The 12,937-nt window shown below is 39.4% G+C and overlaps 1 protein-coding gene across 1 annotated transcript in view; it reads right to left on the reverse strand.

The window, feature by feature from the left end:
• LOC144791152 (dehydrogenase/reductase SDR family member 4-like) overlaps positions 1–12,937 on the reverse strand; it is a 200,375-nt gene that overhangs the window by 50,340 nt on the left and 137,098 nt on the right. The window contains exons 5-6 of the mRNA XM_078665807.1: positions 2,182–2,252; positions 1,517–1,568 (exon numbers count right to left, since the gene is read on the reverse strand). Of these exons, the coding sequence (XP_078521933.1) occupies positions 1,517–1,568; positions 2,182–2,252 (123 nt within the window). The remainder of the gene's footprint in view (positions 1–1,516; positions 1,569–2,181; positions 2,253–12,937) is intronic.

The raw sequence follows: 12,937 nt of genomic DNA on the forward strand, positions 1-12,937 counted from the left end.
GACCATGGGGGCCTTCAGGCTCCCCCCTCGGTCCCCACTATAGAGGTCAGAACCCGGGGGAATGGGGTCCCAGTGGTCGAAGTCGGCCCAGGAGGGTAGCCGGGTGGCCCCATAATTTTATTTTAGATTAAAAAAAAAACAGGCCCTGGGAGATGGGGTCCCTGGGGCGATATCGACCCGAGCGTTGGGGCCCGCTGCCCTCCTCCAGTAATAAATGTAAAACATATATTTTAAAGCGACTGGCTGACAATTCAAGGAAAACTCTTTTTCAAGCGGTAAATAAATTCATGTTAATATCTGAGAGCAACTCAGCAGTTTGTAGTAAGGCTTTTTGATATTTGATAGTTACTTTCTTTCAGGAGAAGGTTGAGGTGATTTTTTTAAAATTCTCCTCACATGGCTTTGGTCCAGTTGAGAACAAGGCACCCCTGGATGATAATGCTACAGAGCTGAGTTTCAATAAATGTGAATCTCCCACATTCAAACAAATAAAAGCTTGGATACTAATACAACATCTGGATCCCTCAAGACCTGTGTCCACCTAAAATAATCCAACTTGTGCCTGAAATGGTGGCCAGTCATTTCATTAAAATCTTCAACATTATGTTTGATGTAGATTATTTCCCTAAGCAATGGAAGTCATTGTCAGTTCTGCCACTGTTAAAAAAACTTACTCTAAACATGTTGGACCCTAACAACTGCAGGCCCACTTCTCAACTTCCTCAACTCATAGTTTTTAAAGCTTTCTGTGTAGCCTACAAGGTTCTGCATGGACAGGGACCTGCCTTCTTGAAGAAGAGTCTGAGACAGTACACGCCAGGGAGAACTCTTTGTTCCAGCTTTGCCAACAATTTGGTCATTCCTCTCTTCAAGTGATCCTCCTTGGGAGGTAGGAGCTTTGTCACTTGCACTGCCAAGAATTGGAACCAATTGCCCCTGGACCTTAAAACTGCCCCTTCTCTCTTAGGTTTTAGGAAATCTTTAAAAACCTGGCTATTTAAACAATTGAATTTTTCTGACCTCCTCTGATCTCATCAGGTTAGCGCCAAGATGCCCCCAGGTATACCTTGCACTTAACAAGTTATTTAACTCATTCATAGGTTTTCTGTATACGTTGCGCTTAACAAGTTATTTCATACATTCATAGGTTTTCAGTATTTAAAATGTGGTGAGAGGTGACAGGTGACTATTAGAGTGCTCAGGGTATGAGCGTAAGATAATAGCAGCTGCCAGCTCTTGCAGGGGACATGGTACATGGAACTCGGTAGAACTATGGATGCCAACATATAGGAATCCTATTGGGTGTAGACGAGAGATTAATAACGTTAAGTATAAGATACTCATTCGAGACAATGATCTGCAGGTCTCGCATACAATTCATGAATAAGCTGTGCTCTGATAATAAATTAATATATAAAACTTAAGGCCTTCAAATGGTTTGTGTTATGTTGTTTGCCCCCTTATTAATTTCCTAAAATCATTTCAAAACTTGTGACAGTCTAAGATCTTTACTTACTGTAATGCCTGCAAAGCCGAGAACAGATGAATTCAGGACAATAGACCCACCACTGCAAGAAATGAGAGCAAAAGATGTCTGTGTGGAGTTCTGAAAGTGGCTACATATTTCATATCCTAGTCAATATTTTGCCAATGATTTCTCTCATATCTTTGATTCCACATCCCTCATCATTGATTCTTGATTAAAGCAATACTTTTCTACAAAGTGTGCCGTAACCACTTCAAATTCTCCCACCACAGTTATAGCGTTTTACCTCAACATCATAAACCTACCATCAGTATTTATGTCATTACCCACTGTATTTCCATCTATCAGTATCCTTCTCTCATTATTTGCTTATTCACCAGATCTCTGTCCTAGACCCACTAGACTAGATCTCTCACTGGCCACCTTGCACCCACAAATGTTAATTCCTTTCTTCCCTGTCTACCCTTTTTTTTATCCCTTTGCTCCCTTCAGTCATTCGTCTCAACCTAACCCTTGTCCCTTCCTTCGATACATTTTTATTTTCTTCCATACCTCTCTCCCTCCCATCAGCCTCAATCACCCAACCCTTTCTTTGGCACAGATGGTTATTTTTTTATTTGCTTCTTAGCCTTGCAAGACCCTTCAGCTCTCTCCCCAGCAGACATATCCTACAACCTGTCTTTCATGATATTTACCCACGCTTCTGCATGTGAGGGAATGTCTCTTGCACCAAAAAAAACATCGCCTTCAAGTTCAAGTTCAAGTTCTGAAACCACAAATAAAAAAGAAGCAATGAAGAGAAAAGCATGACATGCTTAAATGAGAGTCATTATATAGAGTAATGAATCTTGCGAACTATGTCAAAACGCACCAAAGGAGAATGATCTACATGTATTATTATTCTGACCAGCATACAGCAAACCGAGGACTAAATGGATTAAACCCATTTACCGTAATCTGAACACTAGAATTTGTATAGAGGCAGAAAGAATACTGAAAACAGATACATCTCAAAAAAATGTTTTTAGTGTCAGTAGGTTTTTATTCAATGTGAGTCTTATAAGGGCTAAAGTTGGATGAAGACTGTAATTATGCACATGCACTTTATGGCCTAAACGCTAAAAATTAAACTATGAATGTACTTTTGCATAGAAAAATATTCGAATTGGTATGCCTATGTGGAAATAACATTGACATTTTATATAATCATGCACATATTTAGACTAGGTTTTAACAAACAATAACTTATGTGCATAATGAATTAACTCTTAGAAAACTTTTATGTCTAGGTTTTAATGTATTTAAATATTTTAATAGTATTTTTTGGTACGGAAAATGCATTACTGATTCAGATTTTCAGCCCCTACCATGCTGATGCTCTACTATTTATACTCGGAACTGCCACATGTAATTTACAATTGAATGTGTATATTGTTGATGTATCTTTTATGGTTTTATTTTGAGCCGAACTAAAGAATAAATGAATGAGTCATTATATGAACGTTTAAAATAAATGGTTGTTTCTCAATGCTCAAGAGAATTGGAAGTAATGGTCCCATTCTCTGAATTAAAATCTTTCGCTACAATTACATTGGTTTATTTCAGTGACTTAGCTTGTATATGCAATATAGCGACAATAGAAATTAATTCCTCAGGAAACCAAAAATATTCTGTACAAAAAGAATTGCACCCTGTCAAATGCTTTTTGCAATTGAGGCTTACTGTAACTCTTGGGACTCCTGAGTTACTGAACACACCTAGTACATCAAATAGGGTGCATGTGTTTTTATAGCACAACCTTTTTTAATGAAACAAGTCTGGATGTGATGGCTACATTTGTGGAATAATCTTCCAATCTTCATACTAAAATGATAGTAAGAATCTTCAAATCTGCATTAAGTTGCAAGATGGGTCTATAATTGATACACAAGGCTAGATCTGTATCAGATTTTGGAATTAGTGTTTTAACTATCATATATATCATGATCAGTTTACAACTTTTCTGGGGCCTTTATTTATAATCTTGTGCAAGAAGTGGTGAGAGTTTTATATTGCAATTATTACAGCATTTAGTTGGATAGTCATCCACTAGAAGCGTTTAGCCTTTTTTAAGTAGATATACTGTTTCAACTTCCTTGTTAGTTATTTATAATCTTATTAAAAATGATCTTCTTAAGTTAAAGTTGGAAAATATGCTTCTCCGAATAAGCATATTTTCCAGCATCATAGTTAGGCTTTATTCTCAATATAATAGTTTATAGTAGTCACCAAGTATATTGTTTATACATTTATCATGGATAATTGTTTGCCCAAAAAATAAGCAACTGGCACAATTATACAGAATTATTTTTCTTTCACCAATCTGTTAACTAAAAGTTTAAAGCTGAGTAATCCAGCTTCAAGTAGATTTGCTTACTGTATATATTGGACTTGGCCCTTTATGCAGGGTAAACCCCAAAATGTATGCCTTCACATTCCTGTTTTCTGAACCCATTCTGGTTGGCTTTTCAGACTCTGCACGCCTTACTATCGCTAATCAGTGCTAAAAAGCTTGCACTCACTTCTTCAAACATGGTGAACTGGGCTTACACCCATTTGGCACATTTAATTTTCTCGTAGGTTAATAGTAAAGTGGTACTACACACACCCAGGGCCTGTACATTAGATGCTACTAGTGGGAATACAGCACTAATTGTGCCACTCGCTTAATTAGCCCCTAAATCATGTCTCGGGCCTGCCATTGCAGCCTGTGTATACAGTCTTAAACTGCAATTTTGACCTGTCAAAAATGAACCTCTTCCAAGGCCTAAACCTTCCTTTTTCACGGCAGGGTGCAGAGTATTTAAAAAGTTGGGCATGCACTTTTAACCTTTACATGTCCCAGTAGTGAAAAACGGTAAATTCATTTTTCACACCTACAGGGCCTGCCTCTTCCTTAGGATAATAAAGGGTTACCTTATTACAATTAATAAGTGACAACTTTCAGTTGGGAGCAGGTAATATTGAGTTTGTTGTCTAAAGAATTGCAATTTAAAACCCTCTTTAATGGTACAGTTGGATTCAAGTTACAATTCTGAAAATGAGAATTGTGGGAATTTGCCATTTTCTTATCCTAACCTGTCTGTAAAGTCATCCTTAGTTGAGACTATATCTGTGTTTGTAGTGGACTTTATTTCCAATGTGTAATTTTGATTTCTGTATGACAGCAATTGAAGGGGACGAACTAATCATTATCTGATGATACAAAAATAGAAAATTATTCTGTGCCAGGATCTTTTTGAAGCCTTCAATCCAATTAATCATTTTGACTATAAAAGTTATAAGGGTTGAAGAAATCAAACACTTTACTATGTTCAATACACTATTCATAAAAAAACTTGCAAATAATCCATCAAATTGTTATAAAGTAAGAAAAGATCAGTATATTACAACATATATTTGTATGCTTACTTAAGGCTGTATTTACAAACGTGTAGCTTGTTCATTCTATGTCCAAGTTGCATATGTGTAAAAGTGTACTATACTACCCAGGCACGTTCATATAAATCACAAGGCATGCAGATTTAAAATCCTTCTGCTATCTTTACATTGGATGCCACCCTGTTTATAATTTATAACATGTATTCCTTTATGGTGTCATTGAGATAGGTAAGGTGTGTGACTGAGTGATCACAGCTCAGAACCCAGTCCCAAAAAGCCATGTCATATATGCTCTTTAAAAACCTGGCAAAGACGTCATGGCCCATTACCTGGCATTTGCAAATCACTTTAGCAATGGCATGTTTAACACAGTCAGCCTCTGCATGCTTTGGTGTCTTTGCAAAGAGCCAGTCAAATTACTTGTGTGTTGTTTTTCATTTATTTCCTTAATTCTTTTTTTTATGAATTAGAGGGGTAGATCATGTTAGGCAGAGGGTGGGATGAGATGCTTTACTCTCAGTGGACACACAATTGGTGTCAAATAAATATCAGTATTGATGTTGTTATCAAAACCTTTAAAAAAAAGCAAGGATCACCAGGACACAAGTTCAGGTTATCATCATTCTGAGGTTTGTAAGTTAATTATCACCAAATCAGAAATTGCAGAAATGTGGTATAGACAACTTTATAAAAACAAATTATTATGATCATTAAGGCGGCACACAATGAGCTGAGAATGCCTTAACCTTATTCAGTGAACTGTTCACAAGTTATAATAAAACATTTTAAGCTTGTTCATTTCAGAAGAGATTTCAGAGGCCCACTTAATCATATGAAGAGCCAAGGGAATAATGTCATTATGTGCCCGTGGCAATTTTTGCATAAAGATGGATTTGCCTCATTCTCCGTACAGTCCATAGTCCGCTGCATAGTTTGCAGATTTTAGCAAAAGAAGTTTCTAGCTTAAACGGATCAAAAGTTACTAAAAGACACTGACAAGTCTTGTTGTGAAGCCGAAGGTCATTTATAAAGACTAACTACCCACCTTCCAGATGCTGATTTCTGTTTAGGACTGTGAAACTGGGACTAATTAGTCCAAACCTTTGTCTATACTCTGTTAACAAGCGTAGAAATTACAAAATATTCACTCCTGGCAGCTAACTACAAGAGAATGTCCTTTTTATCACGTTGGCTGGCGTACTATACACCGGAGGCCTTAGAGAAAATGTACCCTGAAGTTGAGAATAAGTGTTTTAGATGCAAAGCTATGGACCAGGGAGGATGGTCTCATATTTTCTCTTCCTGCCCGAAGTTGGAATCTTTTTGGAAGGGGTTATTCGCAGATATTGGCTGGCAATTGGGAAAATATTTTTCCCACACGCTGAGGTGGCCCTGTTTGGTATATGTAAAGAGAGGAGCAGGATTAACAAAACAGAAGAAGTATTTATTTTTATATCTTGTGTAGTTGCTCGGTCTCTGATTCTTCAAACCTGGAAATCTGGGGAGATTCCATCTCAGCTAAAATGGCTTAATAAAATGAGAAGAACATGTAATTTTGAAAGAGCATATGCAGGTAGGGTGGGAGCCATCGCAAGATTTGAAAGAAATTGGAAATATTTTGAGAATTTGGAAATATTGAAGGGAAAATGATGAAAAAGGAGAGGAGAAAGAGAGTACCGGCTCATTAATGAAAGTATTAGAGCTTTTATTCAGAATATTTGCACTTTATTGTATTATTGCAGATTTATAATAGCTGTTTTTGCACTATTTTGCACTAGCACTTTAAAAATTGCACTTTATTGGATTATATTACATTTTGCAGTTGCACTTTATTGCTGTTTTGCACTTCTGCAGTGGTATTGTTTACCTAAAATTGCGGTTTTTGCACAGGGGCTGTCGTAAGTTTTTATAATGGAACCGGCTGCGTTCTTTATCCTCTTTTTAATCCTCTCCATTTACTCCTTTTTTGTCTCTTGTTAATTGTCAAAAAGATTGTCTAATTGTTAAAATTTGATGTGAAAGATGTCTGTGTTTTTATATTCTGTACCATTGAGTTCCTACTGCTATGTTCAATAAAAAAAAAAAAAAAAAAAAAAAAAAAAAAAAGGCGGCACACAATGAGCTGAGAATGCCTTAACCTTATTCAGTGAACTGTTCACAAGGTATAATAAAACATTTTAAGCTTGTTCATTTCAGAAGAGATTTCAGAGGCCCACTTAATCATACGAAGAGCCAAGGGAATAATGTCATTCTGTGCCCGTGCCAATTTTTGCATAAAGATGGATTTGCCTCATTCTCCGTACAGTCCATAGTCCGCTGCATAGTTTGCAGATTTTAGCAAAAGAAGTTTCTAGCTTAAACGGATTAAACGTTACTGAAAACACACTGACAAGTCTTGTTGTGAAGCCGAAGGTCATTTATAAAGACTAACTAGCCACCTTCCAGATGCGGATTTCTGTTTAGGACTGTGAAACTGGGACTAATTAGTCCAAACGTTTGTCTGCACTCTGCTAACAAGCGTAAAAATTACAAAATAATCAACAGATACTATCACAGAATGTGATACAGCGCATACATTAAATTTTATTGGCACACAATTTTGGTCCTTCCTTGCCGCATAATTCCAGTGGCTGCGATCATACCTCTGGCTGGGTCTCACTTTATCCATCCATATAAATGCTACACACAAGGGCTATCAGAAAAGTGTTTTGGCGACTAGCTAGAGAAATTAAGTGCTATATAAATCCAATTAAAATTGCTGATTGCAGGACTGTCCCTCAAATGACATGCAAACACAAATGCAGTAATGTTGACAATACCCATATGTTTAATATGAAGTCACACAATTGGCACTGATAAAAATAAATTCTTTGCCCAAACATACAGCCTGTTCTTTGAGCACAAAGCAACTTGCCTGAACAAAGTCAAAGTAAACATTTGCACATAAAGTATTGAGATATTTTCTTGAAGCTTAGAGTTAAGAAAGGCAGGGTGCCTTCCAAAGTTACCGGATCCTGGAATTGTGGACCCCCACCGTGAGGTCTACTGCATGCTTCATCGCTTTGACTACGGGCAGGAAAAGTAGGGGCATGCACATGACGAGGAAGTCTGTACGCAGTAGACAAGGAACTACGGGGCATATTATCAAGAACGGCGATACAATTATCACCACTTTAGCAGCAGGAAACTGCCGCTAAAGCGGCGATAATGGGCTTGATAATATGCCCTAGTGAATTCCCCATAGAAGCCAAGGTTCACAACAGAACCTGGGCTGCTATGGGAATTCACATTGAACATATGGATTAATTATTATGAAATAGAAAGGAGTGCAAGGGTGGTATGTATCTTGTGTCACTGGAGCCATAATTTTGACTGCTATGGGAATTCACAAGGACATATTATCAAGCCCATTATCGCCGCTTTAGTGGCAGTTTCCTACCGCTAAAGCGGCAATCATTTTATCGCCGTTCTTTATAATATGCCCCTACTTTACATAGCACTCCTCCTGATAAAACTGTGCCTGTGGCTGTGACACATCTGAATCGGTCTAGCCCTTTCTGCTTGCTCTTGTATGATTTTGTATTTGTACACCTAGAGTGTGACTTCATTCCTTGGAGTTGTGATTTTGTGAACAAGAGCAGGCGTAAGCCCACTAAGGCCCCTTTTTCTCTCTTTTTGTGTGTTATAATTTTTAATTTGTGGCCAACGTGTGGGTGAGTTAATAAACTGCTATTTTATTTACTTAAAATTATAGGAACTTTTTTTATTGAAAGCCTGCAACACTGCAGTTGCTCAACTCACAAATTAGTTTTATTGTATGGTTATTAACCCGAGTAGTAAGGGAAGTGTAGTTTAATCTACTGAAACTTCATAGTGGGGCGTGCGAGTAGACAGTGGGAAGCTAGTTTGTAAGTTTATTACGCATTTGGGGTCTTTGTTTTTCAAAGTTTTTGATGGGTCACCCAGTTAGTTTTATTTGTACGCTCTATGTTTAATAGTAGAAACACGCTTGAAAATGAGAAGTACTTTAGAGTGCCGGTGCTGTCTCGTCTTTCTCTGGCTGCAAAACTACGGGGCTCAGCGGCAATTGGCAGGTGGAACTATTTCGCCTGTTTTATGGGAAGCATATGGCAACTGCAGTAGAGTTGATGGGCAGAGAGTTTAGGGAAATGGGGGTGATCTGTACAATGAAGTGGTGGAGTGTGTCATTAGCCTTCCTGGCTTAACGCCTCTCTCCTCCACTTCTGAAACGCAAGGCTGCACCATATTTACAAGAATGTGGTGCAGACTTTTGTTTCCCCCTGTTATGGCACTAAGTTTAGCAACATAGCACCAACGCAGGTGTCTGTGTGCAGGGTAGGATTATTTATGGGTAGGAAGGTGTCGCTTCCTGCACATAAACAACTCTAGAAAGTCCATCCTGTCACTTTCATGCGTGCTGCTTCATGCGACTATATGACAATACTTAGCATGCCATTAGTACGCATGCTTTTAGTGCGATGTCTTTACATCATAAATGCCATTACTACGCATATTTTTCCTGCGCATACCATTACTTCGCAAATGCATTGCTAATATAATAATTTACATTTACTTTGCAGATTTTTACTTCGCATACCACTACTACGCGTGCATGGACCATTTTTTATATTTTTAATTAAAAGTTACCTACCCCCTTGGACAGGATGCCAGGGAAATAGGGGTTTAGGGTGGGGGAGTAATTTTAAATGTATTTAAAAAATTGATACTCGGTATCAAATTCAATACACTGCATAGTTTAACATCACATATTTCCTTTTTATTAACACCCCAACACTTAGAAACGTAATAAAATATGTTTCATACAATAAATAAATAAATAAATAAACACCCTAACACTACGATAAATACTAAATGCAAATACACTACTCTACACAACACAAACTTCACAACACTACTATAATCCCTGAAACCCTACCCCTAGCACGACCCTACCCCGTGACCCTGTCCTGCCCCTACTCGCAGACACTTCCCTACATGACCCCTGACACTACCCTAAACATTAAAACACTACCCTACACTACACAAACACTACAACACTACCCTAAACCCTAAAACACTACCCCAAGCACGACCCTGCCCCTACCCCCAGTCCATCCCCTACACTGAAACACTACCCTGCATGGCCCCCGACACTACCCTAAACCCTAAAACACTACTCTACACTAAACAAACACTACAACACTACCCTTATCCCTAAAACATTAACCCCTGCACAACCCTCCCCCATCTCCCACTCCTGTCCCTACACACACAACTACCCTGCACGACCCACAACACTACCCTTAAACTAAAAACACTACTCCTCATACAGAAACCATTAAAAAATTCACAGTCCCTCTTACGTCTCTCTCCTCGGTGCACGTCCCGTGTCCTCGTCTGCGGGGGTGTCCTACTTCGATGCTGGTCTCACCAGGTCTCCTTCCAACACGCCGTCTTGCTGGCCTCCACGTCACTGCAATTCCGTGCGCCAATCCATACCCTGACTGCCCTCATCCATACATGCATTACAATGCAGGCATTGTAACAGCGCATGCGAAGTGATAATATATGTAGTAAAGGCTATGCGTTATTACAGCGCACGCGTTGTAACACTTGCGTAGTAATGGTACGCAGTGTAATGACCGCGTACAAATGGATGTTTACCCTTCATTCAAGTGACAAAATGAAATTTTTAAAAAAGTTTGTTTATGTACAGGAAGGGACACCTTCCTGTACATAAACAAACCATGGCATTTTGCTTTTTCCATGTGTGCTGCACAACGTCCGATAACTATAACCATTGGCTTAGACACCAAAGAGTCCCTCGGAGGGCCACGTGCAAGAACACACTTTTACATGAGATGTTCCTCATCGAGCTGCACTTGAGTGTCCTTTCTGCAGTAAAATGTTCCAAATCATAACACTATCCTTTGTAGTGTTTTGTTTATCTCTTTGTTTTAGCATAGGTGGGAGGAGGTGCCTAGCAACATGTATCACTACTCAGCTTGCTGCCAAAATTTCAGTTTGCTTATGTGTGACATTTCCACAGTTTCAGTGTGGTTATGTGTGACATTTCAAAGCTTCTTGTGTGCCACTTTGTGTGAAATTTTTCCAAAATAGGTACGTTCATATGATTTAATAAATATAAGATATTACCACCTCCTGCACAATGTTAAGGTCTAGAAAAAACATCGAAGCTTAGGCAATGCACAAGAAGTTCTTATGAAAACGATGTCTCTTTTATTGACAGTACGAGATGAACACAAGTCAGGGCATATACCATTCTCTTGTTCTGTGAAGAGCTCAGTTTATCTGTACCATTTGCTGCAACACGTCTGGCGCAATTAAGACCTGACAGGTTAGCTGTTGTTCTGCATACCTTTGAAAACTAAACCTGTCATATGTGACACCTTCAGCCAATCACAGCTTTTTCAGCTAACACCCTGCTGTATTCTGGGACATACAATTTACTTTTTATAAGGGCTGTTGGGTTTGGGCTGTCACCCACGTAAAATGTTATCTTCCAAAGATAAAATGTCCACATCTTTTTCAGACAATTCTTTCCACTCTTCTTTAGTCATACTGGGAAGTGTCACTTGCTCTTAAAATGAAAGCAGGAGCGCATAGGAAAGGGCTTCTTAGAACCGTTTTTAAACATTACTTAGTGATTCACGTGTACTATTGAAATCGCCTGCTTTTAAAAGGAAAGTCGCTTGCTTTTAAACTTGCACTCTGTCCTTAGCAAAAGTCACTTGTAATCTGTCCTCACTCGCAATCGCGGTGCGCTCATTAGACACTCTGTGGGGTGTCACTCTGTTCCACCACAGATTGTTCCGATTGAGTGGAGGGAGTTAATTCACCACCCGGAAGTGACGAGCGTAGCCCAGCTCAGCAGTTCAGCTGCCTGGTACTACTTAAATAGATGGCCGGACCAACGCGCAGCGGGCACGCCTAAATCAAGCCCGTCTGCGCCCGTCCATCGCCAGGAGCCAGTCGATTTGCTAAAGGATCAGGTGGTTGTATGTTCTTATAACGAACTCCGTTGTAACGCATGCCTTTACCACGCATGCGTTACAACGGAATGCTATTTTCACGCATATCCTTCTCCACGTAATTGTCCGTGGTGACGTCATACGTAATAAAAAAAAACACTGTTTCCTTCCTCTACGACGCCGAATGCCTGCACATCTCGAGTAAAGGTTAGTGTTTTTTTTGGGGGGGGAAACCCCCCCACCCCCCCTTTTTTTAATTGTACCCTTTACCACACATGCCTTTACTACGTACCTCGTAGTAAAAGTATGCGTGGTAAAGGCTTTCGTTGTAACCACGCATGCGTTGTAATGCATGCGTGGTTAAGGATTTCGTTGAAACGGCCGCGTTGTAGTGGCCGTTTCCCGGCCTAAAAGGCTAATCACCAACTCATGCGTGAATACCTACCCTATTGATATAGAAGGCCCTCTCACTTGCAGAAACTGCGGATACCAAAGTATACTTTCTGCTCAACCCAGGACTAACGATAAAATAACTGACTCAAGAATTAGGGATACACAGCACCCCAGCAAAAAAATAAGTCTGTCACATATAGCTGATAAGACCAAAAGCTGGGATTGTTTTCTAGCAAATGTCAGATCACTCCCCAAACACGCCATCAATATATGGGATATGATTTGCTCTTCCCTTCCCCACATCGGTTTCCTGACGGAAACTTGGATTAAGCCATCATCCAACCCAGCTATTGCACTTGCACTACCCGATGGCTATCACATCCGAAAACTGGATAGACCATGCAGGGCGGGGGGAGGGGTAGCTGTCATCTACAAAGATCCTCTAAAAGTCACAGTACTAGATCACCTAATCAATGACAAGATTGAAATTTTGGTGTTTAGAATAGACCTACATGCTCAAGTAAGCTGGAAAGGAGTCTTGGTATATCGCCCTCCAGGACCACTCCTTGATGCCGTCACTATACTTATGGAACGGATTTCCCCTTACGCTATATCCGCTAACAAT

This window comes from Lissotriton helveticus, chromosome 11 (genome assembly GCF_964261635.1).
Source record: "Lissotriton helveticus chromosome 11, aLisHel1.1, whole genome shotgun sequence".
NCBI classification, from domain to species: domain Eukaryota; kingdom Metazoa; phylum Chordata; class Amphibia; order Caudata; family Salamandridae; genus Lissotriton; species Lissotriton helveticus.